The 27,548-nt window shown below is 39.9% G+C and overlaps 1 protein-coding gene and 1 long non-coding RNA gene across 4 annotated transcripts in view; one reads left to right on the top strand and one right to left on the bottom strand.

The window, feature by feature from the left end:
• The window catches only part of FAM135B (family with sequence similarity 135 member B), a 257,473-nt gene that overhangs the window by 110,958 nt on the left and 118,967 nt on the right, over positions 1 to 27,548 (bottom strand). For all 3 annotated transcript variants that reach the window (XM_077781909.1, XM_021546046.2, XM_021546047.2), the window contains exon 2: positions 26,306 to 26,401. In XM_077781909.1, coding sequence (XP_077638035.1) covers positions 26,306 to 26,382 — 77 coding nt within the window. In that variant the 5' untranslated portion in view covers positions 26,383 to 26,401. The remainder of the gene's footprint in view (positions 1 to 26,305; positions 26,402 to 27,548) is intronic.
• Positions 13,211 to 14,493, top strand: LOC144246035 (uncharacterized). Its single transcript, XR_013339650.1, has 2 exons — positions 13,211 to 13,936; positions 14,092 to 14,493. It is a non-coding gene; the product is annotated as an uncharacterized LOC144246035 (long non-coding RNA).

Here is a 27,548-nt window from a genome sequence, read left to right as displayed (position 1 = left end):
TTGGAGGAGACCCATAAGGATAACCAAGGCCAACTTCTGGCCCTGTACAGGACACCCCAAAAATCCCTCCATGTGTCTGAGAGAATTGTCCAAATTCTTCTTGAACTCTGGCAGGTTTGGTGCTGGGACCACTTCCCTGGGGAGCCTGTTCCAGTCCCCAAAACATGAGCTCAGTCTAAACAGAGGGAAAAACTTATCCTAGTCTTCCTTCATCACCACTTACATGGATGAGGAATATGAGGTAGTGTTCAGTACAGTACCCAATCCAGGATATTTTAGCTCAGGATTCTTCCACCCCTTTGCAGACCTCCCACCAACTTGCTTTAAAACCATGCTGGTGTTACAAAAAGTCTCCCTTTCTCTGGATTTTCCCTCCTTGATCTCTTTATTTATAAAGTCCTTTAACCCACTAATATTTACAAATAGTTTTGGCCTGATTTTTCTCCCACCCTCTAAATGCAAATCTTTTCCAACCTGAACCATTCCGTAACTTTATGAAAACACCAAGTTGTCTGTGAACTCCTGTATGAACATCTCAGGCTACACTTACCAATAAAATCTTTCCAAAAAGTGTAATAGTGAATGAACTAGTTCTGTCTTTCTGGAGTTAAAAGCTGAAGAAAGAAGTTTGATAGGGAGAGAACAAAACAAAACAAAACAAAACAAAAAGCACCACTCCAGAGGCAAATGTTCCATGTCCTTCACACCTAAAAGCCCATGTTACTCTACCTGCTTCAGCTGGCAGCTTCTTCCCAACTGGGATCCAATTCCAGCACAACCTTTGACATTTCTAGGTATCTGTTTCAGTCGAGTTTCAGCATGAAAACTCTCCGTTTACATGTTAGTTTTCAGAAAAGAAAATAAAAGCAGTTCATATTCCAAATGCACACAATATCCAGTTAACATAACATCAATCAAATCTAAGCTACCTGATCTTTCTCTCCATTATGCTGTTCTTGCACTATGCAGAAGTTTGTAATTGATGGTATTGATCCTGATTTTTTTCTAAAGCAAGTACAAGACTTATGCCTTAAGACCCTTTGAATCTTCATCATAGTTTTATGCAATACAATTTTTTACTAATAAAAATACTCTGTGTGGACTACTCATAAAGTCTAATAATTTCCAAATATCAGTAACAGGGTATTAAAGTGATATTACACATTAGTGTAACAGGACACTCCTCCATATACCGATATTTAAGATTTACCATGTGCCCATTCCACTAGATCAGCTCCAAAGAATAATATTCTATAACTGTCTGGCCATTTCTATTTAGATTTCTGCTGCTCAGAATTGTGGTGGGTTATCCTTGGCTAACAGCCAAACTCCCAACCACATGAGCTCTCCCTCCCCCTCATCAACAGAACAGCAGGAGAAAATTGGCTGAAAAATAGGATGGGATAAAGACAGGGAGATGGCTTACCAATTATTGCCACTAGCAAAATTGCTTCAACTTCTGTGAAATTAATTTAATTCATTCACAACTGGGTAGTAAGAAACAAACTCAGACATTAAAATAAAACCTCTCTCCAGCCCACTCCCTTCTCCCAGGCTTGGCTTCAGTTTTTTAGACTCCTCCCAAGCAGCTCAGGGGGATGGGGATGGGAGTTAGTGTCAGTCCATAAAAGCACCTCTCAGCTGCTCCCTCTTCTTCACACGTTCCCTGCTCTAGTGCAGCTGCTTCCATAGGAGGCATTGATATTCCTCCTGGGAATATCAAACTGCGTACCTCCTGCCACACTTTGGTAATGTCAGCCTTCCCTCATTGTGTGTCTCATGTTCAGAAACATCCCACACAGTCCTAAATATTTCCAGTGGGAAACTGATTTCCAATGGCTTTCCTGGCTTTTCTGATTAAGCCACCTAAAGCTGGGGAGATTATACAGAGGTGCCTAGGGTGACATTTTCATATAATGGAATCATAAAATCATGGAATGCTTTTGGAAGAGCCCTTAAAGCCCATCTGATTCATGCCATGATGTGGGCAGGGACACCTTCCTCTAGACCAGGTTCCTCAGAGCTCCATGCAGCCTGTGTCTGAACACTTCCAGCATCCAAAACCTTTCTGGGCAATGATGGCCATGCGGTCAAAACTCTCAGCAGAACTAGAGACGTTCAGCTCCTGCTGTACCAGTCTGAGTTACACTGAGACTAACACAAAATGAAGCTATGTTATTTTGAGTACAAATAAATGTCTGTTGGGCAGACATTTATTTCCTCATTGCCCAGTCAATTCTGCCTTGGATATCAAAAACACATGAAGATAACTCAGTACTGGTGACTTCATAACAAGGCTAGTTCCATCATTCATTATGTCCTTTGTCAAATGGACTAGGTGCAAGGGCATAAAAGAAACAGGTCTTCATCTTGTTTAAACCTTTCCCTATTCATCCCCTAAATTTGGTCAATTCATTTGGATGGCAGAGATATTGTAGGAGTCACAAGTAGTTGTCTTCCTGTGTACCCACCAAACTGAACTGGTCGAAGTAAAAAATGCATGGCAAAATCAGAGAAAACTAAGGGACTCTCAGACTATGGTCAAACTCTGAGACTGACGGTCCAGATATAAAAAGAATCCAGAGACTTGCAAGTTCTGCACTATTAAGGACTGCAGCCAAAAGTGTAATTCATATTCTTTAGGTAGCCAAGCATGTTTTAGTTCTTAATAAAAAGAATGGCAATAAACAGTTATTAATAAATTATTTATTGTAGGTTGTTTGGCACCTAATGCCAAAAAGTCTGGTCTTCATAACGCAATGGTATAAAGGAGTTCTGGTAGAAATAATGGAATTAGATACATTCTTCCTAAAGAAAGACTTTGGAGAATGGTCTTCTACTCAAAAGACAAAAGAGGCTTCTAAATGTCCTTTTGTTGGTTCAATTGTGCATATGAGTACATTGCAAAGACTTGTACCTCAAGGTGCTCAGTTGAATTAATGACAGAGAACAGAGATGTAGATGACCTCAGATCTCCCCAACACCTCAGGGATACTCATGGTAAAGAACACACATGGCAGTGAAAATGTCAAAGTCTCAAACGGGTAGATTGAATTAAAATTTAAAATTACAGAGAAATATTAGTGCTCACAACTTATCAGTTTATTCTTTTAAAAATAATACTTTTTCTGAAAATATTTTCAGTGAGAGTTTCAGGTGAGATGTTAACAGCTCCAGAGAAGGTAAATAACAGAGATAAATATCACAAGCAGTATATAAACAAAGAACAGCTTCACCTTGGGTGGTCAGAAAAACCCAAGGACATCCTTATTTGAGTTTCACAAGAATGCTTATTGTCCAATAAAAATAAGCAACCTCCATACAGAAAATGTAATAAAACCCAGTACCTGTTTTCTTGTTGCTGGTTGTTGGGTTGGGTTTTTTTCTTGTTTTTAAGCCACATATCAATATTTAAATCATTAGACAGGCAAAAATTATCCATTCCTCCTCAGAGCTTTCTCTAAGCATTTATAAGCAGGGAGGAATTGCCAAACAGTGACTTTATAACCAAGCAAAACCAAAAATATGAAGGTTCTTGCTCCCACACTGTGAAGCTGGATGTTACTCATAATAGCTTGTGCATTGTGAGGAGGGGTTTCCTGATCAAAACACAAGAAATTAAATATGTCATAAAATACACTGCAAGATGCAGAGTCCCACACAATTTCTTCAGCAGCAAACACAGATATATTCCCCACTTCCCATCCCACTGTCCCACACCTCTTTGCTGTACCAATCTTAGTGACACTGAGACTAACACAAAATGAAGCCATGTTATTTTGAGCACAAATAAAACATTTTTTTAGTGCCTCCACAAAATCTCACATTGTTGGGTGACTGAGTACTGACCTCAATCCCTGCTAAGGTACAGGACAAGGAGGAATAGCTTCAAACTTGAACAGGATATATATTGGTCAGCTATTAGCAGGAAAGTCTTTACTCAGGGGGTGGTGAGGCCCTGGCACAGGGTGCCCAGAGAAGCTGTGAATGCCCCAACTCTTGAAATGTTCAAGGCTAGGTTGGATGTGGCCCTGAGCAACCTGGTCTACTGGAAGGGGTTTATTCCCTGGCAAGGGGTTGGAAGGAGATGTCTTGAAGGTCCCTTCCAGCCCAAACCCTTCTATGATTCTAAAAGTATGCCAGAAGGAAAATAGTTTTTTGGGGTACTAACACCAGTAATCTATTCCAGTGAGGCACTCTGGGCTATAAATGATATAAATAATGCTGAGAAGCAACAAGTACACCTGGCCATACAGTGTGCCTTGTTTCCTCAAAACAAAGTGAAACTTCCCCAGCTGGCTCTAAATACTCTTATCAGGGAGTAGCCTCATAGTCTGGTCATGCTCACCAGACTCTTCCAATCCCCTCCAAGGTAAAGAGGGATCAGTTTTGTCTCCTGAACTCTCCTAGAGTCTGCATAATCTGTACTCAACTGAGAGGAACATCTGTGCAGACCCTGCAGCAGCAGAGCCTTGAGAGTGGGATGCTGCCTGGGAAGGGGCAATTGCAGGGACATGGTTCCTCCCTCTTTGTATAAGTAGGTCTATCTAAATTTCAGGCTTGGGGAGAAATCCTACAGACAAATTCATCTCTTTCCAGCTGAGTGACCCTCTCCAAAATCATGTGAAGCATGAACATAAAAGCTACAAAGAACAAAACAGGATGTGGAGATCAAAATCTATGCTTAAAACTGGAGAATCAGACTGAGGTAGACATTGCATAGACCGCCAAAATATTTACAGGAGGTCCTCCACCACAAATGTGTAGGAAAGCACTGCCTGATAGTGAAATGGAGCTGACAGTAATGATAAATGAGATATTGCCTCCAAAAATAACAAGCTATTTTTCTTAGAGAACCTAGGTAGAAGTGGCATGTGAATTGGGCACTTGTTAATACAGACTTACAACAAATACAATAAATCCATGAAGTTACAGAAGAACTGGCAAAGAGCAGAAGCTGAAGAGTCATTTTGTAAAGGGAGTGGAGTGGACATAATTTGGCTCCCTGAGGGTGGCCCCAGAAATACATAAGGCTTTACAGTAGATTTTAAGGAAAAGAATAATTAGGGAATAAAGCAGAAACTGCAGAACAATTCCTGTTTTACTGCAATTAGGCTGAGTCTGGCTCATTATAGTTAGGCCATGCAGTACCTCTTTTTGAGTAAACATCTGGTTTGTGGTTGTTTTTTTTCCCTTTTGAAAGGGAAGAGCAGTGCAGAAAAACTTATTTAGACTTCAGTAAAGTAGGGAGAGCATGGAAAATTGCCAGCTAATGTGGTACAGGCACCGTGAAGAAAAGATCAGGAACAGCAAGCTGATTTTAAGAACTAAAGGAACTTGGTACACTTAACTCAGCAAAACAGAGCAATCAGATCCCCTCTCCATCTATAAATATATTGGGAGGAAAATAATCAGGAAGAAAGAAGACTGAGGTACAAGAAAGTACAACATTGGCACAAGAACAAACATATATAAACTGCCATGAATAAATCCAGTTTAGACGTAAAAACTGCAGCTGGCAAAGGAGCAAAATCGTGAAAAAAAAAAAAAAAAAAGAAAAGAGCTCCTACCAGAAGTAGGAGTGAAAAAACCAATTTGTTTTTTAGGGGAAGCTCAGTAAATTTCCAAATGATTTATAAGACATGGATCCTTTTTATTTGCAGTACAATGTTATTTATGCAGGCAGTGCATACTACTCCAAGTCCCTTCTCTCTTGCAAGATAAACTGCATGGGTCACTCTAGTAGCAATGAATTTGCCATCTCCACCTTCACTGGCTATTTGTGCATTTCTAATCTTTAAAATTAAACAATTTGAGTGGCTTCTTTGTTTTCCTGTGGCTGGACACACATTCAGCCCTGCTGACCTGCACTGACTCTCCTCACTCGCTGGCTCTGGAGCCTCCCTCGGGAGCCTGGCAGCACTGGCAGATGTGTGAGTATCACCCAGATGTTCTGGGTGACACTCCCTGCCCTTGCCTGCCCCTGCACGGGGCAGAGCTGCTGACACCTCTCAGCCTCTTGGCTCTGAGGTGCTCAGACCTCTCTCCTAATGTTAGGATAATAAAATGTTTTGCTACACATAACTCATCTCATCATCTCTAGTGATCTAACCACAGCACAGGGCAGTACCTAATTCTAGAGGATTTACATCAAAACCAATGAAGAGCAGGGTGGTACCAGCCCTTTTACTGATGCTTTGGACTCCATCCATCCTTTCCTTCCTCCTCTCAGATTAATACCAGAAAATCACAGCTCTCATCTTGTGGTTTAGGTTGCTGCCTACTTGTCTTCCCCTGCAACTGGCTTGTAATGACAGTGTAAAACCCAGGTTAAGAAGGGTTGACTGGTTTGAGAGCAGCATTTGTAAGATAATATTGATGCATCACAACCAACAAACCAGATCACTCCCACCAGGAGCACTGACAGACCAGACTGCTCCTCCCTGATCATCCCTGCAGCATAGAAATCAAAACCTTTGCCTCAGTAACAGTGTCACAGGAGAACCAGACAAGTTCAAATTCCACCTGCTTTGAATTATACCTGAACAGCTCCAAGGCTTAAAATTTCATCCCAGGTTAGGCTGCATTTAAATAAACATCCCTTAAGGTGATACATACAGCAAACAAAGGAGCTGTGTGCTGAGCCTGATGAGTCAGCCTGGAGCTCCAGCTGCTCCTCAGACCAGTGCTGGAGTTGTTCTCCAGGAACCCCTGGATATCTGCAAATCTTCTCCATTGAATTACTGCTTCCAGGGAGCCAAGGACTGCAGCACAGTGTTTTGGGAGTCAGTGAGAAGAAGCCTTACTGGCAAAGAAAAAGATGGATGTCTTCATGAAAACAGCAGTAGAGGAGAGCTCAGATCTCATTCTAAGGCTTAACTTTGAACTCAATGTCTTCAGATGTAAAAACCCTCATTCTCTCTCTAAAAGCATTAAGAGACCTTTGCATCCTGTGCCGATGAACCCCAGCAGAGGATTGCCAAGTGTGTTACTATCTGAAGGCTTCCTGATGGATATTCCAAAAGTTTGTGCAGGACAGAGTAAACATCTGCAACCACCAGGCTGATTCCCAGAAGAAAACAGTAATCTATAATCTGCCAAACACACAATTACTTTCTTTACAAATGCTGTGCACCAAAGCTTAAAAATAAAGCTTTCTATCTGGTTGGCTTCCTGTTGAAAAAGTAAAAACTGAAAAGCAATGCCCATTTTGGAAGTATAGGGAGAACACCAGGGCAAAGAAGACAATCAGAACATTGTTTATTTCTTTTTTCCCTTTAATGAAACAAGTCAGAGGTGTAGCCACAAAAATTCTGTAAGTCTTCATAAGACTATGTAGAATTTCCCTTGTTTGTGTTGATAATGTTTTAAGTTACATATCTCACAGAGTCAATAACATTTGGTGGATCTCTAAAGTGCATGAGCCACACAGAAGTTCACTGTGTAAATCCATCCCTATTTTGTATATAAATATTTTGGTGGGTTCTTTGGCTATTCAAACAAGGAAGATCAAGGGAAAAGGTGATAATTTTATGCCTAAGATTTGAAAACAGACAGATAAATCAGGCTGTGGAGCATATCAGAAAAATTACCACATTGTCATATATACGAACACAATGTTCAATACCATGTGCATGAGGAAGCCCTACAATATGACAACAAAATATTTTAGACGTATCTAAAAAATCCAGACATTTCTCAATTAAATATTATTTAAAGATGCTTTTCTGACCTAACTCTACCTCAAGCTTCTGGCAGGCTCTAGAATAGCCCAGGAAAAAAAGGGAGTGAGTGTGGGACACAGGAGTTAGCAGCAGGCTGGAGGTGGTTGTTCACAGAAGACATCACCACTATCAGCATTTTCTTCTCACCTTTCTGGAAATAGGAAGAACACCTCAGACAGCCCAGGGAATCTTACACTCACTTAGGAGGCTATTAGGGGTAGGAGAGGAAGGCTTTTCTCATCCCTCAGTGTTGCACACAGTGACAGGTTTGTCTGGCAACTCCTCTGTGATGCCCAGAGCTGCTGTGCCAGAGCAGGTCAGTCAAACACAGCTGCAGTGCTCCAGTTCAGACTCCACAACCATTTATCACATCAAGTTTCTGCAATTATCATCCCAGTTTTATTCTCAGGCTCTTTAACTTTTGATGAAGGTAGATCTAAAATTAATAGTGTGGGGAGAGTGATCCATACGCTCCTTGCAGTGCAGTAAGTAACAAACTGGTCTCTCAGGAAAAGACAAAGTGGGTCTAGGAAAACAAACTTCTCACCTAGCAGAAGTCTGCATCATGCAGATAAGATGCAATTGTTCAATTGTAAATGTATGGCAACCTTCTTTTTATTTTTTTCTCATTTCTATTATGATACAAAATCCCGTTTTATAACCAGATGCTGCCTAATTCTGCAGGCTTGAGAAGTGCTTGGTGTGATTCCTTCTCATCCAAGCAAACTATACACACGGGTTCTCAATATCTTCAGAAGGTACTCAGCATATCCCTGGATCAAACATGGATACTTATATCCTGAGTCCAGGATTTAGGGCTGGAATTTCTCAAGAACACAGTGCTGGGCATAATTTGGAAAAAATATACCCAGCTTCTGGCAGAAGAGCTCTAGTGTCCACTGAAGTATTCCAGTGCATCACCAAAGGAGAGCCTACACTTGGCACTCAATGCTTTTCAGGCAAGGATTTCATTTGGATCCAGATAAGCCACAACCTCAATCATTTTTACACATCCAGCTTCTTGTAGTTTCATCAGATCAGCTCTCCTCTGCAGAAACTTGCAATCCCACAAGCCATAAAACCTCCAGCCCATGAAACCCTGCGGCTCTCTGACAATAACACCAACCAGCTCTCTTTACATCTCCTTTTATGCTCACCTCAGGGGCTCTCTTGCCCTTTTATGCTCATCAAGGTAGCAATGCTGTCTTTTATTTAGTCCCATATTCATACTTTTAAAGCAATTTCCCTTTACTTCCCTTTCAGTCATCATAGCAAGGTAGGGGTGAAGAGGAGTGGGCAGTAGAATGGTGAACAAAAAGTAAAATGATAGAAATGTGCTTTATTGTTGGAAAAGAAAGGCAGTGAAAGGAAAGGGCAAAAAAATTAGGACCCCAAATAAGGATAAGAGCACTTATATTCTTGTCTCAAAAGCAATAGGAAACCTTGAAAATATAATTTAATTTAGTCTCACAGTCAAGTAGTAACCTTTTCCAATCTGTTCTTATATTATATGAAGAGCTAAAGATGAGAGATTTTGTGCTTTTCTAACTGAAGCACCTGGAAAAACTTACATTCTGATTATATGAGAGAGAATTAACCCTCACCTGTTCTGGATACAATCAAGATATTCTAAAAATCATTTAATATATGTAAAATTAGCTGAACATTCCTGGAAAACAAGTCAAACTTTATATTACTTTTTTTTTTTTTTTTTTTAGTAGAATAAGGCAAACATCATGTCTCATGAGATTTCTAAAGTGCTTCTGTATTGCTTGTAGAATGAAATGGATAAACAGGTTTGGAGAGGGGTTATTTACACTAAATTTTGTTTTGTATCCCACTCCTGGCAACAGGAGAAAAATGAAAATGATAGGTATGAAATTACTTCTCAGAAGCTGTTGCTTAAAAAATTTTACAATTGTTTTTCATATCTCGGAACTTCTCAGAAGGCTGAAAGCCAAAGTGACCTTAAAACAAAGATGCAAACTACTGGGGACACCATGTCTAATCCAGCAGACCAAGGAGACACTTTTACTTTATTCACAGCCTAATAATTTTCTAATCCCAAATGAATATAAAAGCTGACTATCTTCTAGCCATTGACCCTGAATTAGAGTTCAAAATAAGCACGTTTAGGGAAATGAGCAAAGTGGAGATACAGTGTGACCTGGCACACAGTGAATCACAATTCTAGGACATATCACTTTACTTAGCTCATCCAGCAGATTCCTAAATTCTTCTGTCACTAAATTGATCAGCTCAAATACCAGGAAGTCTCATAGAGGCTGACCACTTGCTGTGGTGGAACAAAGCTGTGCAGATAGGTCAACCTGTGTAGCCTCAGACTCGTTTTGTCTCACAATTGCAGGATGGTTCCCAGGTCCATGATTCCATGTAGCAGCCAGAGGCACTGCAAGGCCTCCCTGGCAGTCACTTGCCTAAGATAAGAAATGCTGAGCCATGATGACTGGGCCCAAGTAGCCCCTCTTCCACATTTGGACCCTTGTTATCTCCCTCTGTAAGACCATAGGTCATACTCACCTCGACCCTTACTATTGCACTATTTCCAACACCTCTGTACCCTATATAAACCCCATCTCTGCCCAGTTTGGCAGAAGAGCTGCCACTGAAACCCTTCGCAGGAGCTGCCAATAAAGACACAGCTGTGGAACCTCATACAGCCTTCTCCTCTCTCATCCCTGCGTCTGCCAAGGCACTGAGCAAGCAAAGAGCTGAAATCACTGAAGAGCTGAATTCACCAAAGAGCTGAAATCACTGAAGAGCTGAGCTGCTTGCTAAGATTGCCCGTGGCTGGGAGCTTGCCTGAGGGACCTGGACAGGTTGTGCTTATCAGCCCAGCGCTATCGGGACACCCACGGCAGCCGGGGTCGGATGGAGCCCGGGAACCCCAGGCCATAATATTTCCAGACATTGCTCTGTTACTGATCTGCCATCACTGGACTCAGTTTCGATCTTCAGAAAAAAGAGGAGCTGCGTTACCTTACTGCAATTGGAAAGTGCTCCAGTAAGGCCTGACATTTGCTGGAGCCCAAGGGGAATTCACACTCCCTGCCACCTCTGTCCCAGAGCAATTTGGGGTTACAGGTCCTCCTTCCCAGCACTGACCCCGCACGTCAGGGCTGTGCTCTGCTCAGGTGCATCCACAGGTGCAAAGTGGGAGCACCTGGCCACAGCACACAGCACATTCCCAAGGGAATGCAGAGCTGCATCAAACTGATCAGCACCACAGCAAAGAGAAATACAAAATTCAGCATTTTTATCTGGGTCCAGCTCAATTCTTAAGGTGAGAAAACAGAAATTTTTTTTTCAGAAGCACAGACTGCTTCAGTGGTTTCTGCTGAAATGTAGCTTTATTTGTCATGGGGTATTTTGAGGGGAGTATGTTTTTTCATTCAACTCACAGAATAATAAAAAATCTCAAGTTGGAAGGGATCTATCACTGGGTTCAAGCAATCATTGAGTCCAAGTCTCTCATAGGACTAACTAAAACTAAGCCACATGACTGTGAGCATCATCCAGACACTCCTTGAACACCGACAGCCATTTCTTAAGATGTCTCATGTGCGTTGCATAGAGGAATTTGATCCTATTCTTTTAGATCCTGATTCCTAGAACTCATTACAACTCAATGTCCTCCTGTTAAAGGATTGCAGTGATCCATTTTTTCTCAAAATTAAGTCCTTAATTCAGACAGACAGATTTATTTATGGGGTAACCCCTGTGAGATGTAAACAGAGATTGATGTACTGTGTCATACATGTACAAATAAAGAAACTGAAAAACAAACAAACAAGAAGCATTTCCTATTCTGAGGAAAGAAGACCCACACTAAAGAACCTCAGTACAGAACCAGAAAAAAAAAAAAACACTCAAAGACCCCACTCAAATGTGGACACTTTTCAGTTTCAGAATAGAATGTGGAGCAAAAACTACATGTTTGTACAAAACAAAAATTTTTGATGCTTTGCATGGCTTGTACAACTCCATAAGAAAAGAAAGTGATGTGCCACAAAACTGTGACACCTCTGCTCCTGTAATAATTACTTTCTAGAACTGGAAATATAATTTTTAGCAAAGGACAAATTACAGCTTCATTGTCAGGCAGGAAAGAATCATTTGATCTTGCACTCTCAAATGATATAACAGGATGCAGAACATCGAGAACAACTGCATAGAAACCCGGACATAGCTAAATAATTATTGAAGCCTGTATATCTAAGAAAGCAAATTCCAGTCCTTGAAAAATAGCTTGAAAAGTAGTGGTAATAGATGGATAAACCAGCTGTTAAAAAGAAAGTGAATGGGGTGCAAGAAATTAAGGAATTGGAACAGTTAAAACTTAGGAGTAACATCAAAGACTTCTGGAATGCTTACAGAATACGAGGTAGAATTTTTGCAGGCAGAAAAAAAATAGAAGACTAATGAATACAGTAACTTTTTATTAGGAAAGGAACAAAACCATCAAGAATTTACAGTCTCTAACAAAGAAATAGAAAAACTGGTAGCACAGATGCAAGAACTGGAGAATAGAAGAAATGAGGTCTTAGAGACTGTAAGCTGGTTAGAACAACAAATACAAAGAATTAAGAAAGTGGTAAGAGAATTAAAAGAAAATGAAGAAAGATTACAACAGCAAGAGTACAATAACCAGATTCAGATGTCTGCTTTACAGTTTAAATTGGATGATACAAGACATGGCTACCTACAGAAGGCATCTCTGATTAAGTGCTAAAGGAATGGTTGGAGGCAGGACAGGAAGCACTAGTGACAAAAGAGAGATTGCAGCCTTACTAGGAAAAAATCTAACCATATAGAGATAATTTGATCAGTAAAAACTAGGAGATGTTACAGCTGAAGTGACAGTTAGAGATGCAGGAAAAGCACAGAACTTCCACCCACCACTCAGCTTTGGTCAGAGTACGCACACCTGGAGATGGACCAGGGTGTTCTGGGTTGACCTTGGTCAACTGCCAGCTTCCTAACTCTCCTCAAAAGAACAGTGGGAGAAATGAAAACAAAAAACGTTCTTGGCTCAAGATAAAGATAGAGTCCTCGCCATCACAGGGTAAACAGACATGGTTTTGAGGAAATTATTTATTTATATTTAAAAGCAGAGAAGGCTGATGAGAAACAAAAATCACTTTCCCTCAACTCCTTTTTACCTTTTTTTTTTTTTTTTTGAGGCTCAGCCAGCCACATTCTTTGATTCCTGACTCCTCTCCTGCCTTTTTACCAATCTCAACCTTGTTCCTTCATTCCCAGCTCCTCCAGCTCCTTGCCCCAGGGACCGTCTGTGTGTGACGTGGTGCAGCCCTGGGCTCTTCCCACAGAGCCCCTGCCTGCTGTCCATGCTTCCAGTACCTGCACAGGGACCCTCCAGCTTTCCCTTTCCAAAAAAACAGTTTCAAGAGACAGATTAATGATATGATGTCTGCATTACATTTCCTTTCCTAACCTTCTGTCGTGGTTTGACACGGAAAGATAATTTTTTCCGGAAGGAAGAGGTCAATTTAGATATTGACCAATTGAAAGTAGACACGCCTCTGAGAACACAGAGGGGTTGAAAGCAGAATTCCCAGGGGAACTCGCTCTCTTTGGTTCCGGTCAGCGTGCAGTGCAGACCTTCCCCCGCCCAGCAACCAGCTGGGTGGGGGAGGGGAAGCCCCCATGGCCTGAGAAAGGTAGGCCGAAAGCCCCAAGGGTGGTGGAAGGACTGGAACCGGGCTGGCCCCTGCAGATGGAAGGGTGGAAGAAATCTGGGATGTCTCCATTTCCCCCCCCAGAGTTCCTCTCCCGAGAGGGAGAGAGAAAGCCGCAAGGAAGGAGGAGCGGGGGGAGCGGCAAGGTGCCCAGTTGTGTGGGAGTTGCTGGATGTCCGGGCATCGAGCCATCCTGGGAGTTCGGACTTTTAACCCTTCCTTGAGAAATGAAAGCTTTGTGAATTTTCCTTTCCCCCCCTCGGTTTGAAAGAGAGGAAGAGGGACACCTTGGACCCTGGGATGGGATGTTGGAGGGAGGAATTCTGGATGGGAGGGGGACAAGGAGTGGCTTTTGGCTGGACTTTTCCATGTTAGCCACAACCTGAACCAAATCTTCTCCTTCAAGAGGGACTGTGTTTTGGGAGGATGCCAGTGAGTCAAGAGACCTGCTTCAGCTGGGAAAAAGACAAAAGTGGAGTGAACAGAGAAAAGGTTAGGGGGTTTGTGGTGGCGCCCCCTTGCCCTGGAAAGGAAAAGAGAAGAGAAGAAGATCTCTGTTCTTGAGCCCTCGGCCCCAGGGGAAAATGGGGGGGACTGTGGTCCCAAACAATGAAAAACTGAACTGTTGTTTTCTCCCCTCTTGGCAGGGCATCCTTGAAAGGAAAAATCCTAAAGGCAGTGACCATCCATGCATTGGTGGTGAGAGCACTGTGCATGGAAAGGAGAAAGGTCACCGTGGCAAACTTTTTCTCCGGGCGGTGCCATGTGTGACATGGAAACACAGGATGTGGAGCTGTGTTTCTTGGGGGGTCTGTGGCACAGGAGAGACTCTGTTCCCTCGATGGACTGAGTATCAGTTGTTTGGAGGGTGGAAACCTGATTGGGGTCCAGATCGTGTCTCACTGTGGTTTGTTGGAGTTGGGTGGTGGGGGGGGGAGGAATGTTTTGCAAGGTTTTCATTTGGATCTTTGTGTGGTTTTTTTTCCCTTCTTTAGTTTTCTCTTTTCTTTTGTAGTGGTAGTTTAATAAAGTTTTTTTCCTGTTATTAAGCTTGGGCCTGCTTTGCTCTATTCTAGATTCCACTTCACAGCATTCAAGGTAGGGATCACATTTTCATGGGGGCACTGGCATTGTGCCAGTGTCAAACCATGACACCTTCCTCAAGAAATTGGTCATCTCTATGTCTACTCACTCACTCAAACAGAACTCATTGCTAAATGGGGGATTTTACCAATTCACCCATGTTTCTCATTGATGTGCTGGCAGTACTGAAGGGACACTTCCCCCTCTACCAAGGATGAATACTCTCTTCTGAAAGCACAGTCAGTACTGGCACAAGCCTGACACCTCTAGAGATGGAAATCCCATTTTCTGCTGAATCGATTCAGCACTAACAGCTACACTGAAATGTCTTCACAATGTTTTTTGCCAATATGAGTCCTCAGTCCTTTACAGAAAATCTATACAGAGAGGTGAAAAGAGTTTTCATTCCCAACTGTATCATGAATCTGTCCCCTCTTCTCAAGCTCTGATCTCATTCTGAGCTAATTATAAAAATATTAATATTAATAATGTAAGAATTCACAAAACCTTGTGGTTCAGAAATTTTGTCCCAGAAGAAATTATTCACAGACAAAAAAATAGAATCAGAGCAATACTAAACAACACAGCAGCAGAGACAAAGGGTGGTGTGTCCACCTGAGCTGCCACCAAACTCTGGAAACACCAAGAGTTTGCAGCCACTTATCTTTGCAGAAGTAAAGCCTCTAAGTTGCTTGCAAGTCTGGTCTTGGTTTAAGGGGCAGCTTATTCCCAAAACAGCTAGAAGTGAAACCCACACTTTTCTTCAACCAGGATCTATGGAAAAATACTCTTCATAGAGTCACAGAATCATAGAATAGACTAGAATGGAAGTGACCTCTAAAAATAATCCAATTCAGCCTTTCATGGGAATGGAAGCCAGGAGACCATCCATCAGCCTTTTCTAGGCCAGTCACATCTTAAAAACCTCTAGAGATGGGGACTCTACAATGACCCAACCCTTGAGGTTGTTCCAGTGAATGATAATATTCACTGAAAAAGCTTCTTTCTTATAAGGGATGAAACATTTTCTGGTGTAAATTGCTCTTTGTCTTCTCCACATGGTTCCTCATGAAGAGACAGTGTGTCCTCTTTGTAGTTACCCTGGAATACTTACGGGAATACTGTGATGAGATTCCCCCTGAGCCTTCTCTTCTGCAGGGAGATGAAACCTTCAGTCAGAAGAGATGTCCTGTCATTCCTCAGAGGTCAGGTCTCTGGCTATGTCATCCCAGGACTAGGACCCTGCACCTGTGCTTGCCAAACTTCACAGTTTCTGTTGCCACTGATCCAGCCTGTCCAGGTCCCTCCTGACATGTCCACCTCACCACCAGCTTGGAGTCCTCAGACAAAAAAGGGAGGGTTCAGTCAATCTGACCATCCGGGTCATTTATGGATTTGCCATCTACCTTAAAGAATTAAAATCTCACTGGCTCCCTTTAACAGTTTCTCTACTACTACCCCTAATTTTTTCAGGACTTTCACTGCCTGGACTCAGTGGATTTTGTACCTGGCTAATTTGAGTAGCAGAGAATCATGAAAAATAAAAGATTTTATATGCCACTAGCCTAATTTTGGGATTGGATCATCCTAACAGGCTTGACCATCAGAGTTCTGCAGAGTCCTGAAGAAGAGCAGCACAAGAGTAATGCAGCATTGCTTCCAAGGAGGGAAGCATTAGGACCTGGGAACAGGGGAAATTTTAATGTATTTTTACTAGTAAGATGATAGAATAGTAATTGTTCATCCTTGAGAAGACAAGGCTCCAGGAGACCCTATTGCAGACTTCCAGTACCTAAATAGGGCTTATAAGAGAGTGAGGGATTTTACACAACAGCAGATAGTGACAGCCTATGGCATTTTAAACTAAAGAGTAGAGGTTTAGATTAGGTATTATGAAGAAATTCTTTACTCAGAGGATGGTGAGGCCCTAGCACAGGTTGCCCAGAGAAGCTGTGGATGCCCCATCCCTGGAAGTGTCCAAGGCCAGGATTGGAGCAACCTGGTCCAGTGGAAAGTGTCCCTGTCCATGGCAGGGCAGTTGGAAAAAGATGACCTTGAAGGTCCCAAAACATTCTATGATTTAGCATTCTTTCTTTATACTTTATAAACTTTTCAGTGATTGAACTACCCAGAGTTGTTCCTCTATGAGAATCTTCACACCCTGTCTTTTCCTTAAGTTCTAGTGATTCTATTGCATCAACTTATCTCTTTCCACTACTTCATAAAATTTATCTTGTGAGGTGGACATGTGAGTCCTGGAAATAGCTAAATCAAAGAGATTACTTTAAATAGGTCAAAAAAACCAAAAAATCAATTAAAATCCACAGCTTTCTCAGTATTTGTGGTGGGTTTTGGTTTCAGACAACACTTCAAAAAGTCACAATATAAACTGACTTCTCATTTGTTGCCAGACATCCTTATAAAGATTTATCATGCATGGCCAAACAGGAACAAGAGATTACTAAACAGCAGTTAATTTTTCAGCTGCATTTTATTTGTAATACCTTTTATTGGCAGATGTTATCCCCACAAATGAATTAATGTTCCACTGTAACAAAGTGGACCTGGATTGATGGGAGAAATTGATTTGTGTTTGTTAATGTACTTTTGCTGCAGCAAGCACATTAAGTAATTAAAGTGCTAAAAGAGATCTTCCCATCCAGGCACACAATATACTGAACTCCATTAATGCAAGGACAAAGGACAACTGGCTTTTCCATTGCATCTTGAGTGCACCCTGTCTGCAGCATATACACCATATAGCTTAATTGCATCCATAGGTTTAAACAGTTCCAAAACCAATTAATAAAGCAAGGAAAATCTAAGAATTACATGTCCAAAAAAGAGTAATTATTTTGAGTTGACAGTATAAGACATCTTAAAAGGATCTGATCAAGAGATTGCGTGCAGTTTTCCATTCTGAAAATTAGACTTTGGGAAATTTTAAGCTGAATACAAAGATATATGGTAAATGAAAGTCAGAACAAACCTTTCCCATATACACAGTTATGTTTTCTACTATCACAGCATCTGAGCATTTGTAATTGTACTCTATAAAGAACAATCTTCTGAGATATTATTACTACTCCCATGTTTGTAGATAATAGTTGATGAACTAAAAGGTTGTTCAAGCCCACCTCAAGTAATTTCCAAACTCACTACTGATTCTAACAAATCTCACAGTCAGATACTCTATTTCAGCTTGGAGCAGTTACATTAAAATGCACCTTACAAAAGTGCAATGAAGTGTATGAACAGTATTGCCAAGGGACAGGATTGCTTCAAATATGGGACAGGAAAATAGAGGTAAACCACATCTCCTGGACATTAGGCAGTGCCTCATCTCTGAAAATAATATGGACATAACAGTGAGAGAAAATACCAGTGTTTTTTTTTTTTTTTCTTCATTTAAAATTTCTGAGGGGTACTCAGATATTAGCGATGAGTATCATATAAAAATCTCATACAGAATGGGATTTATAAAAAAACCAAAACATTGTCACCTAGTGTGTTTATCTGCATGATTATGTACATGTTTATAAAGAGTTTTTAGTTAAGTTTTTGGTAATTTTTATGTTTTATATGCCCATCCTTCCCCTTTCTTTTAAAACCATATTTCCTGGAGTGAGGCCATTTGACAAGAAAGTCTTGTACTATTTACAATTAGTCTTTAAATGTCTCAGTTGTTATGAAAACCATAGCAGGTTGTACCCCAATACCCAAAAAACAATTAAATATACAAAAGTTGTAAAAAATATATTTTAAAAATACTAAATCCAGGTTCCATTCACTTATTAAACAATTAATTGTTGTCAATCAGTGATAGAGGAGTGGAAAAGGAAGTGTGCTCTTTGCAAGCCCTTATGTGAAGAAAAAAAAAAAAGCCCCAAACTGGGCTAAATGTTGCATTTGGTTGGCCAAAAATTAAACCTTTGGCTCTTAACATCTACATATTGTCTCCTCTGTGGAAAGCAAATATCAAAATATCACCCCAGTTCAAGTGACATTTACTTTGTTGCTTTAGTGACTTTCTGAGTGAATTATGTCAGAAAGTAGCTTCGATCTCACCTCGCATGATTTATATTTGTACACAACTATACCTGAGATGTTGACTAGAGTTCCTAGCTCAGGGTTACAGATGCACCCATGTCTGCTGCTGGGAATCACTCAGCCCTTTGTAGTGTAAGTCATATAAGGAAGCCTAAGCCCTCAGGCTTGTAAAAGGATTTATGTGTATGTGCTGCAACATTTTCTTATTTAAGAACAAGTGAAATGACACAGTTTTAAAGCACTGATCTTAACTAGAACAAGCCAGAAACATGGCATTGGCACAGACTGTGTCAGGGCAATTATTCTTAACAAGAGAGAGTGCCCGACATTAGTGAATGGGAAGGTCTGGTAAAAAAAACAAAACAAAACAAACAAACAAAAAAAAAACTATGAAATGTTTCAAAAAAACCCACTGTGTTCCTCATGTGCAATTTTTTAGGGAATGAGAATTTATTCTCCAAGTTTTCGTGTGAGGGTGATTGTGGTGTTTTTATTTTTTCTGGCACTTTTCCTCTCCAAAGCACTCTGCAAACAACTAATAGAGGCAGCTGAAATTACCCATACTTGGAATTTGTTATCACATTGTTACATAGGTGGGTTGGATCTAGATGATCTTTAATGTAGCTTCCAATCCAAACCATTCCATGGCTCTGTGGCACACACTGTATATATCCCTAGGGAAAGCACAGAGTGACCCCCAGCAACAAATCTTGTCTAAATACAGGACAAGCTCTTGGGAGAACAGCTAGACCTGGTCCTTGCAAGGGAAAAAGTAAAGTCCCTTGATTATTCTCAAGCTCCGAAATTTGTTGTCCAGAGTTTGGGGAATCTCTGTCCTTGGAAGTTTTCAAGATGGGACTGGACATGGCCTTGAGTAACTTGGTCTGAATTCAGTAATTCCTGCTTTAAGCAGGTATTGGGTTGAAGATCACAGAAGTTCCCGTCCAGCATGAATGATTCCCTGACTCTAGGATGAGTATGACCATAGTCTTCCTCAGCATAGAAAAAACAAAGCTGTGCAGCTTCTTTCTGCACTCAGTTTTAGCCCATGAAGTAAACATTGTTTTAGTGATTTATCATCAGGACAAAGGTGTCCAGTGATTCACCTACCTATTTAGCTTACAGCACAAAACAGGTTTACTTGATTATCATTAATATGTGATTTTATCCAAGAAATGTGGATTGCCAATAAAATTAGGTTCTGCTTTCAGCTGCATGCAATGTTCCATGCCTTAAATCTTGATGTCATGCTGTCCAGTTCCTCAACAAGTGTGTCACATCCTGGAGGAGCTCAAATTTCAATGCTGCACTTAATGACACAAAGATTCTAAGAATTTATGGGTCTTGTGTCATCAGTTCATAGAGGAGATAGAGGGTAAAACAGTTAGATCCAAGTTTATCAATGAAGATCACAGCTACTTCTAAAAGACCTATGAACAAAGAGCACCTACTTTTTATATAAAATCTATTGGTTCAAACAGAAATTCACCTCAAAAACATGCATTTAGTCCATTAGATTAATACATTTGATTAGCAGAACTTAAGGGGAATCAAAGCTGCTTGGTAATACTCTAGGGGATGACACCTTAAATTTAAGAGCTCTGCTTATAGAAATACTTTTTATTTTATTAATTGGATTCATAAAAATTGGAAAGGCAGTGCCAAATTACACATCAAGAGCTTTGAAGAAAATCTTATAATTGTCAATTTTTAATGTTATAGATGATAGAATGAACTGTCTTCCAGGTTAATGGCTGATGAGCCTTAAAAGCTGGCTAAATCCCAGAAGTTCAATTTTGTTTTTTTCTTCTCCCTTTAACTCTATTTTTTTGCCCAAGACTTTAATCTAACATCACAGCTTGCATTTCCTAGGAGAGTGGATCCCATCTGTTTGCATGACATTCCTCTTGGCTAGCTCTGTCTATATGATATATTTTAATGTTTGTCTTCCAGGAGCATGCAGAATGCCTTCTCTGTCTGTATCCTTACCTTTGATTTATGAATTTTCATGGTGTGTACAAAGATTTCTACTTGGATGCCAGAGTATCTATAGCAAACTGTTCTCTCTGTAAGTATTACCACCTTTTATCTTTGGATCAGAAATTGCTTTGCAGCAAATTACTGATCCTTTAAAATGTCTTTCTTAAGTCCCAGTTGTTTATTTTCTGCAGAAGGGGAAAACAGGAGACTATTCTAACAAGACCAGGATCAGAAAGAGAGATAGGAAGTGAATGTGTTGATTCACTAGAACATGCTTAATTTTTTCCCCTGATGTGCCCATGAATAGAGACCAACTTGCTGAATGTTGTGCAGTGTGCACTTTAAAGCTGTTCTAATGACTAGTTATCACACTAGTGCTCATGACCAAGAGAGAAACAGTTGCTACCCATGTGTGAAGGGTGGCTGAAGCAAACAGCACATTCTTTCTCAGCATATGACTCAGCCAACTCATGTTGTGTGACACAGGTACCAAATGGGAGCAGAACAAGTGGTGCAGCTGGACCATATGGGTTGAGGAATGGCAAGACGACATTTGGAGTTCTCAAAAGCTCTCAAGTTGCTGTAACATTTCTGGTCTCTCCAACATGTGTTTGTTCCAAATTACTGTGTTGTCCAGAATTTTCACTCTGACATTGCACATGCCTGGTTTTTACTCTGTATTAATGATTGCTGGGAACAGAGTGTGGGGAACAAGCACAACTAGTATGTAAAGCATTATTTCAAGGCCTTAAGTAGTATCTATCCAGGCCCCTTATTTCTGAATTTGCACTAATTCTGTGACACTGACTTGGTTAGACAACTTTTAGGAGAGTTGGAGCTGGCCTCTAACTCAGTTGTCTATAGGTGATCAAGCGAGACAGAAGAGTTAACTAATGTATTTAGGGTCAGGTAAGCCCGAGTACTGTTTTTTTGAAGGAGAAAGATAAAAAAGATACAAAAGCACCCTACTTTCCACTGACTAATCAATTCCCTGTCAGTGGAGTTTGCTGAGATGCTGCTCTTCACCTGCAGAACAGCCTTCCCTCTGAGGCTCCACTCTATTTTCTTTTAATATATTTAATTAATTTTTTTTATTTTCATTTACCACTGGTACAGGACTTCCCACCTCTCTTCAGAAGACACAGAGTGCCTAGAAATTAAAGATGGCTATACTCATTAACCAAATGAGAAAATTGTCTTCACCAGCTGTCATGACAATAACCCATCATTCATTCATTATTTTCATGAGGTTGCCATTTGCTACACTTCAGGACAGTGATCTTTAGCTTCATGCATACCTGCACTGCAGCTACTTTCATGGCTTTAGATTTGTGCTAAACTAAGCTCCATCTTGTCAGTTCAGTGCAGCAGGTTCTCAACTATCACTGCATGACCATGACTGACTCCTGAGAGGTTTTCTACTTTCTCTTTTTTATGCCTTTTTTTTTTTTTTTAGAATATTGGATGCTGCCTTACAGTGATGATAATACATCATCAAGGCAAGAAAAAAGTCAGTTCTGTCAATGCATCTGTTCCAAGGGACAGCAATCATTATTCTAAAAAGGCATCACTTCTATCACTTTACAATGCTTACAAGCCTTCTTCCTTTTATTGTTGCCCTCTTTTTTTTTATTCATTTATAATAAAGAGAATTCATGCATCATAAATACACTAGGTAAGTATTTTTAAAATGACAGATTTACGGTCCAATAGTGATTTTTATTTCATTACAGGTGAGAAGTCTGAAGAAATGCATATTTTTATGAACAAAGTAACAAGATTTACTTCTGTCCTACACTTTCAAACTATATGATGATATATATATTCTGACACTCCCTCAAATGCTCTGAGAAATAAGGTCTGAACCTCTGAACACAAGGTGTATTTTTCAGGTACCCATCTGACAAGAGATGCATGGATGGATTGCTGTACAACAGTGTGTTGGGGAAAGGAGCTTCTGCATTTTGTCCCTAAAGGAATGACTTCAAAGCTAAAGCCCATTGTCTGTCTGCTAATTAACAGGGATGTTTTGCCACACAAAAGCATAGTTTGTTAAGTCAGAGGACCTTCTTTCCAAGAGCTGTGAATGCTCTTGATCCCTGGTCTGATCCTATAGGGTTTTGCAAGCTCTGAAACCACTCATCTTTCCTCCAAGGCAAAGGTGCATTCCTTTTAGAAGAAACTAGACTTCATTTTTCCACTCATTTTTAATCACCACCACTCCTCACACACATAAACCACCAGTGTAAGTGTCAGACACTAACAAACTGCAGCCTGGAATTTGAGGATTTGGAAGACTGATGTTGATTCAAGCCTGTGAGCAGTGATCAGTGACTTACCTTGGTCCTAATTTTATAATACATTGTTGCCAGAATCCTACCACAGGTGAGTAACTACTTCACCTTCTTTGTGACCTCTTATTTCCTCACAAACTCCAAATTTTACTCACTCTGTGGATGCAGTAATTGTGGGGTTAATTTTTTTTTTCCTCAGTCAAATAGATTTTGAAAAGCTTTAAGAAAAAAGGTGCAGAAGGATTGCTTCTGACAGAACCAGACAAATCAATTAATTGATCTCCGGCAGTCAGGGATAATTTTATTTCCTACTCTATTAAGGAAAATCAGAATCAGTTAGCTAATTTCACTAGAGAAAATGTCACCAGTTGTTAAGCAGCACATGATGGAAAGAATTAAAGATGGAAAACTCAAAAATGTTTTTCCTTTAAGTAATGCAATAAGCAATTGCATTACTTATTACTCAACCTTTAGAACTCTGGTATCAAGCAGCATTGCAAATCCTTTGGTTTGACCAAAAAAAGGTTTTCTTCTCCTGTAGCAGCACCTACAGCATTTAACCTTTGATGTCTGTAAATACTGACACAGTTATATTTGTGCTCCAGAATAACATATTTAACAGTAACTGACAAAATTACCTGCAACACATAATTTACTGACTGTTCCTGATATATATTTGCCAAAACATAAAACCATGACAAATGTTCACCAAAAAAAAAAAGTCATGATTTTTGTATAATAACTATTTGTACAAGTATAGAAACATGATTCAAATAGCACAAGTTGTAGTTCAAATACTTTAAGGAGCTTCCATTTCTCATGGGGAGGTAGAGGTGGCTGTGCATGCATACAGATTTCAAAACAGTATCCACTAAAATCCAAAATAGAATAGGGCCATTACCAGCAGCCTAACACTTTAAAGCACTTTGTGACTTATGGACAGCAGATCATGTCCTTAATCAAGCTTGATTAACTATCACCCAATGGTTCCAGAAGGGCTGATTCTCCCTAAATCATGTTGATTTATTCATTCCTTTATTTGAGTGGAGTGCTCTTCTTGAAAACACTTGTGGTTGGCACAGCCACACTCTCCCAAAGGGCAATGCCTTCAGAAGGACTATTAGCCAAGACTAAGTGTTTTGGGAAATATTACCCTTATTTCTGCAGCTGCCAAGTTCCAAACCAGAAATTTCTGCCTTGTCAGTTAGGCATACAGGAGCAAGATTATTCTGTATTTGTAGGCATATTCAGGTTTTTTATTATGATTTTTTATTTTGTTTTTGTACCAAAATATTAGGAGGAAAAATAGATGATATAAATTATTATTAGTTCCCACAGAAAATAAGATGAATTTCACTTTCTCTGCTTTTCGGATTGACAACGTTTCATAAATCGCCTTTCTGACCTTCATCAGGATGGAATGATATTGATTCAATTTACAAGTCACTCAGAGAAGAAAAATGTTAGTTAAATAGAAAATATGCATCATTCTTAAGTCTACCATACTCTCATCTGTGGAGGCCATGTAAATCCAAGATATCCCAGATGTCTATAGCCAATATCAACAATGGCAATATAAAAATGTCAAAATTAGAAGTGTCCCCAAGTTAAAATTAAATTTGGCAAGCTCATTCACTCTTTCTTTTCACATGCTCATGCTAAAGTGAGAGGGCCTGCTGAGCAGAGAAGTCAGCCAGAGGATAGTGACCAGCAAATATGAGACACAAGGATTTTGCTGGAAATGCAAAGGTTAAAATGATGGCAGGAAAGCAAATGTTATATTGTGCAGGATACATAGAAAGAAAAATTATTGCAAACAAATTAATGCAGTATAACCCATAGTATAATGTGTTTGGAATATTAATCAGTAAAGCAAGGTAAGTACCAGTGGGGAAAAAAGCAAAGGTAATTAGGAACTCATTAGTGTGACAGCTGAATATATTATCTGTGCTAGTGCTAAGCTTACCCCCACACTAGAGATTTGATCTGACTGTCAAAGCCAAGGAAAGCATTTTACAGAAATGATTGAATGCAAAATCAGACCAATACAAGAAAAAACAGGCAGATCATCACACTGGAACATGGAAAGCTTCCTGGCTAACCTCTGAACATCCTATTGTCTAAGTCCAAAAAATCATATAGCGCACAGATGGGAGTGGATTTTCAGTTGTGAGGAAGATCAAAGACATTACAGTGATCACCAGAAACCAAGGGAAAAAAATCTATAGTTAGATTCTTCTTTCTGTTATCATAAGGATCAGAATGCACATGAGATTTTTTTTTTTTTTTAATAGCTTGGATAAACTAAACAGCTCAAGTATAGAGGTTTCTTTTTCAGTTTGACACCAGTATTTGACATAGTCAGAATGTTCTCTAACATAAAGTTGGTGGATATGCTCTTGGAGAGAGCAACAGAATGACAGATACCAGCTGTTAAAACCAAATAGAGCTGTGTTTCCTTCATTCAAGTTCCCAGCATTTTTCCCACACAGTTCATAAAGCAAATCAAATACAAAAATGCCTGATGGAAACAGTTCTATCTAATCCATCCCAATACCTGAAACAATTCCCTAGTTTTTGTGAGGGAAATGGTGCTTGAGATAGACAAATCACCTGTGAACCACCCCTGTGCAAAGCTAAGGCTTGAAAGAGAATATCTAGTGTTCTGTAAATATCAGCTGTGGTAGGTAAAAGAAAATAGTATTCCTCTAGACCCACTGTTTTCCATTAAGTACCTTCTTTTGACCTGAGTGTCCCCCTCTCCCCCAAAAGTGCTTCTTTGTCTAATTTTTCTTCGCTGAAGAACACCTGTGGGGTGCAAGATGCAAGCTGAGCAACAATTCACACCTGGCCAGGCTTCTTCAGAGTCATCAGGTTGTTAAAAATCTACTAAGAAGAGTGATGCAAAAATAATAAAGGCAAAAATTTAACTAAACCAGAGCTGTACATCTTCTTCTAAATTATGGGGATGTGAAAAATCAGTGTGGACACCAGAAGCAGAGCTTTAGACAAGTATGAGTATTCATTTTTCCTTCTGAAATGGTGGGATTCAGCTAACTTTCATTAAAAGAATATAGTCATTACATTTACGGCCCTAAAATTAAATTGTTTGCGTTATAATTCAGTGCAGCTATCATTTACCACAGAGACTCAAAATCAGTCCAGAAGCATTTAAAATTACCATTGTACTTATATCTGAACAAGGGCCTAAAATAATTTGGACCATTACAACATTGTGTTGCAAAAACAAGTCAGTCAGCCTGAGTTTATAGTGAAAGTAATGTACATTGATCTTCCTTGACAGCAATGAAAGCCCAATGACATCCTTCTCTGCCCTGGAGATTGCATGAAATATAACTGCACTTGGCAGAAAAGAACCTGTTTTGCAATTTAACTCTTTTCTGTAGGTTGCTCCTCTGTTGTCAGCTGCATATTAATGGAAACATCAACTTACCCCCTCTGGAAGAGGTCCACATTATGGAATTTGTGTAGCTCCACAGAAAACTCGACCGTTCCCTGAACCTCAGACATGGTTTTTTCAGGTCATCACCTAAATAACACATATATAAAGACATTGTAAACGTTTGAAGTATTTTACTTAACAAATTCATGAATGCATGATTTCATTTTAGCTGGCATCTTGGGGTCCATGCAAAGCTTGAAATCGAATGGAATCAATTGGAATCTTTCCAATGACATCATTTGGCTCCATCTTCAGGAAAACTTGCTAAAAGCCAGATCAAAGCAGTAATTAAGAGAGGTAAGAAGTCTAATTAAGCCTGAGGACAGAATGATAATATTATGAAAAGTATAAGAAGCAAAAAGTAAATAACATATTATGTGAAAGAATCTAAAAGCAAATTTTAATTAAGTCTTTTGCTGCTCTTGTATGGGAAATTGATTTTTTTTTCCTTCTCATTTTATGAAATGGCAGATTTCCAGGGTCAGCACAGCTCATTTCTGTAAAAGCACAGGCCAAAAAGACAAGAACCCTAGACAGATGAGAGCAGAATTCAGATTTCTCTTTCTTTTGACCCCTCCTATGACTTAAATATAGTTCCAGAAGGGAAGCTTCTGAGGGAATATGAATAATTTAAATAGTAATGAATGGAAGATATTATTTTAAAGAAATTGCTGACAGTCATGGCACCTAATAGGCCACAACAGTCAGATCAAGATTTTGAAGCATTACAGCCATTTACACAGTACACCTCATGTGCTTATTGAATCACAGAATAATTCAGGTTGGAAGGGACTTCAGGAGGTCATGCCTCACTCAAGGAAGTAAGTTTCCAAACCAGCTCTATTTAATATACAAGTGTAGATCCTTAACATTTCTCTAATTATAGCAGAGGCAAGCCAAGGACTTTTACAGCTTTTGGACAGATTTTCAATTATTTTTTTGCCCTTCCTTCCTTCCCCCCATCTCCCCCCCGCAAATATACTTCTGGAAATCTGCCAAGCTGCCTGGAAATTTTCTGTAGGATCAATGAGAGGATAAAGATTAATTTTTTTTTCATTAACGCATTCAGAAGCAACATTTTAGTTGTTGTTTGACAGCAGCCAAATGCAGTCTCTGAGGAAGACCCATGTCAGGGCTCTTAACAATTCCCCTTTCTGAGACATACAGGGCATTAAAGGGATCTGTAGCTCAGATGCAAAATGAAAAATTTCTCCAGAGGTTCTAATCAATAATT

This window comes from Lonchura striata, chromosome 1, assembly GCF_046129695.1.
Source record: "Lonchura striata isolate bLonStr1 chromosome 1, bLonStr1.mat, whole genome shotgun sequence".
In the NCBI taxonomy this organism is placed as follows: Eukaryota; Metazoa; Chordata; class Aves; order Passeriformes; family Estrildidae; genus Lonchura; species Lonchura striata.
Note: the sequence above shows the minus strand (reverse complement) of the source record. Positions and strands in the feature narration are given on the sequence as shown.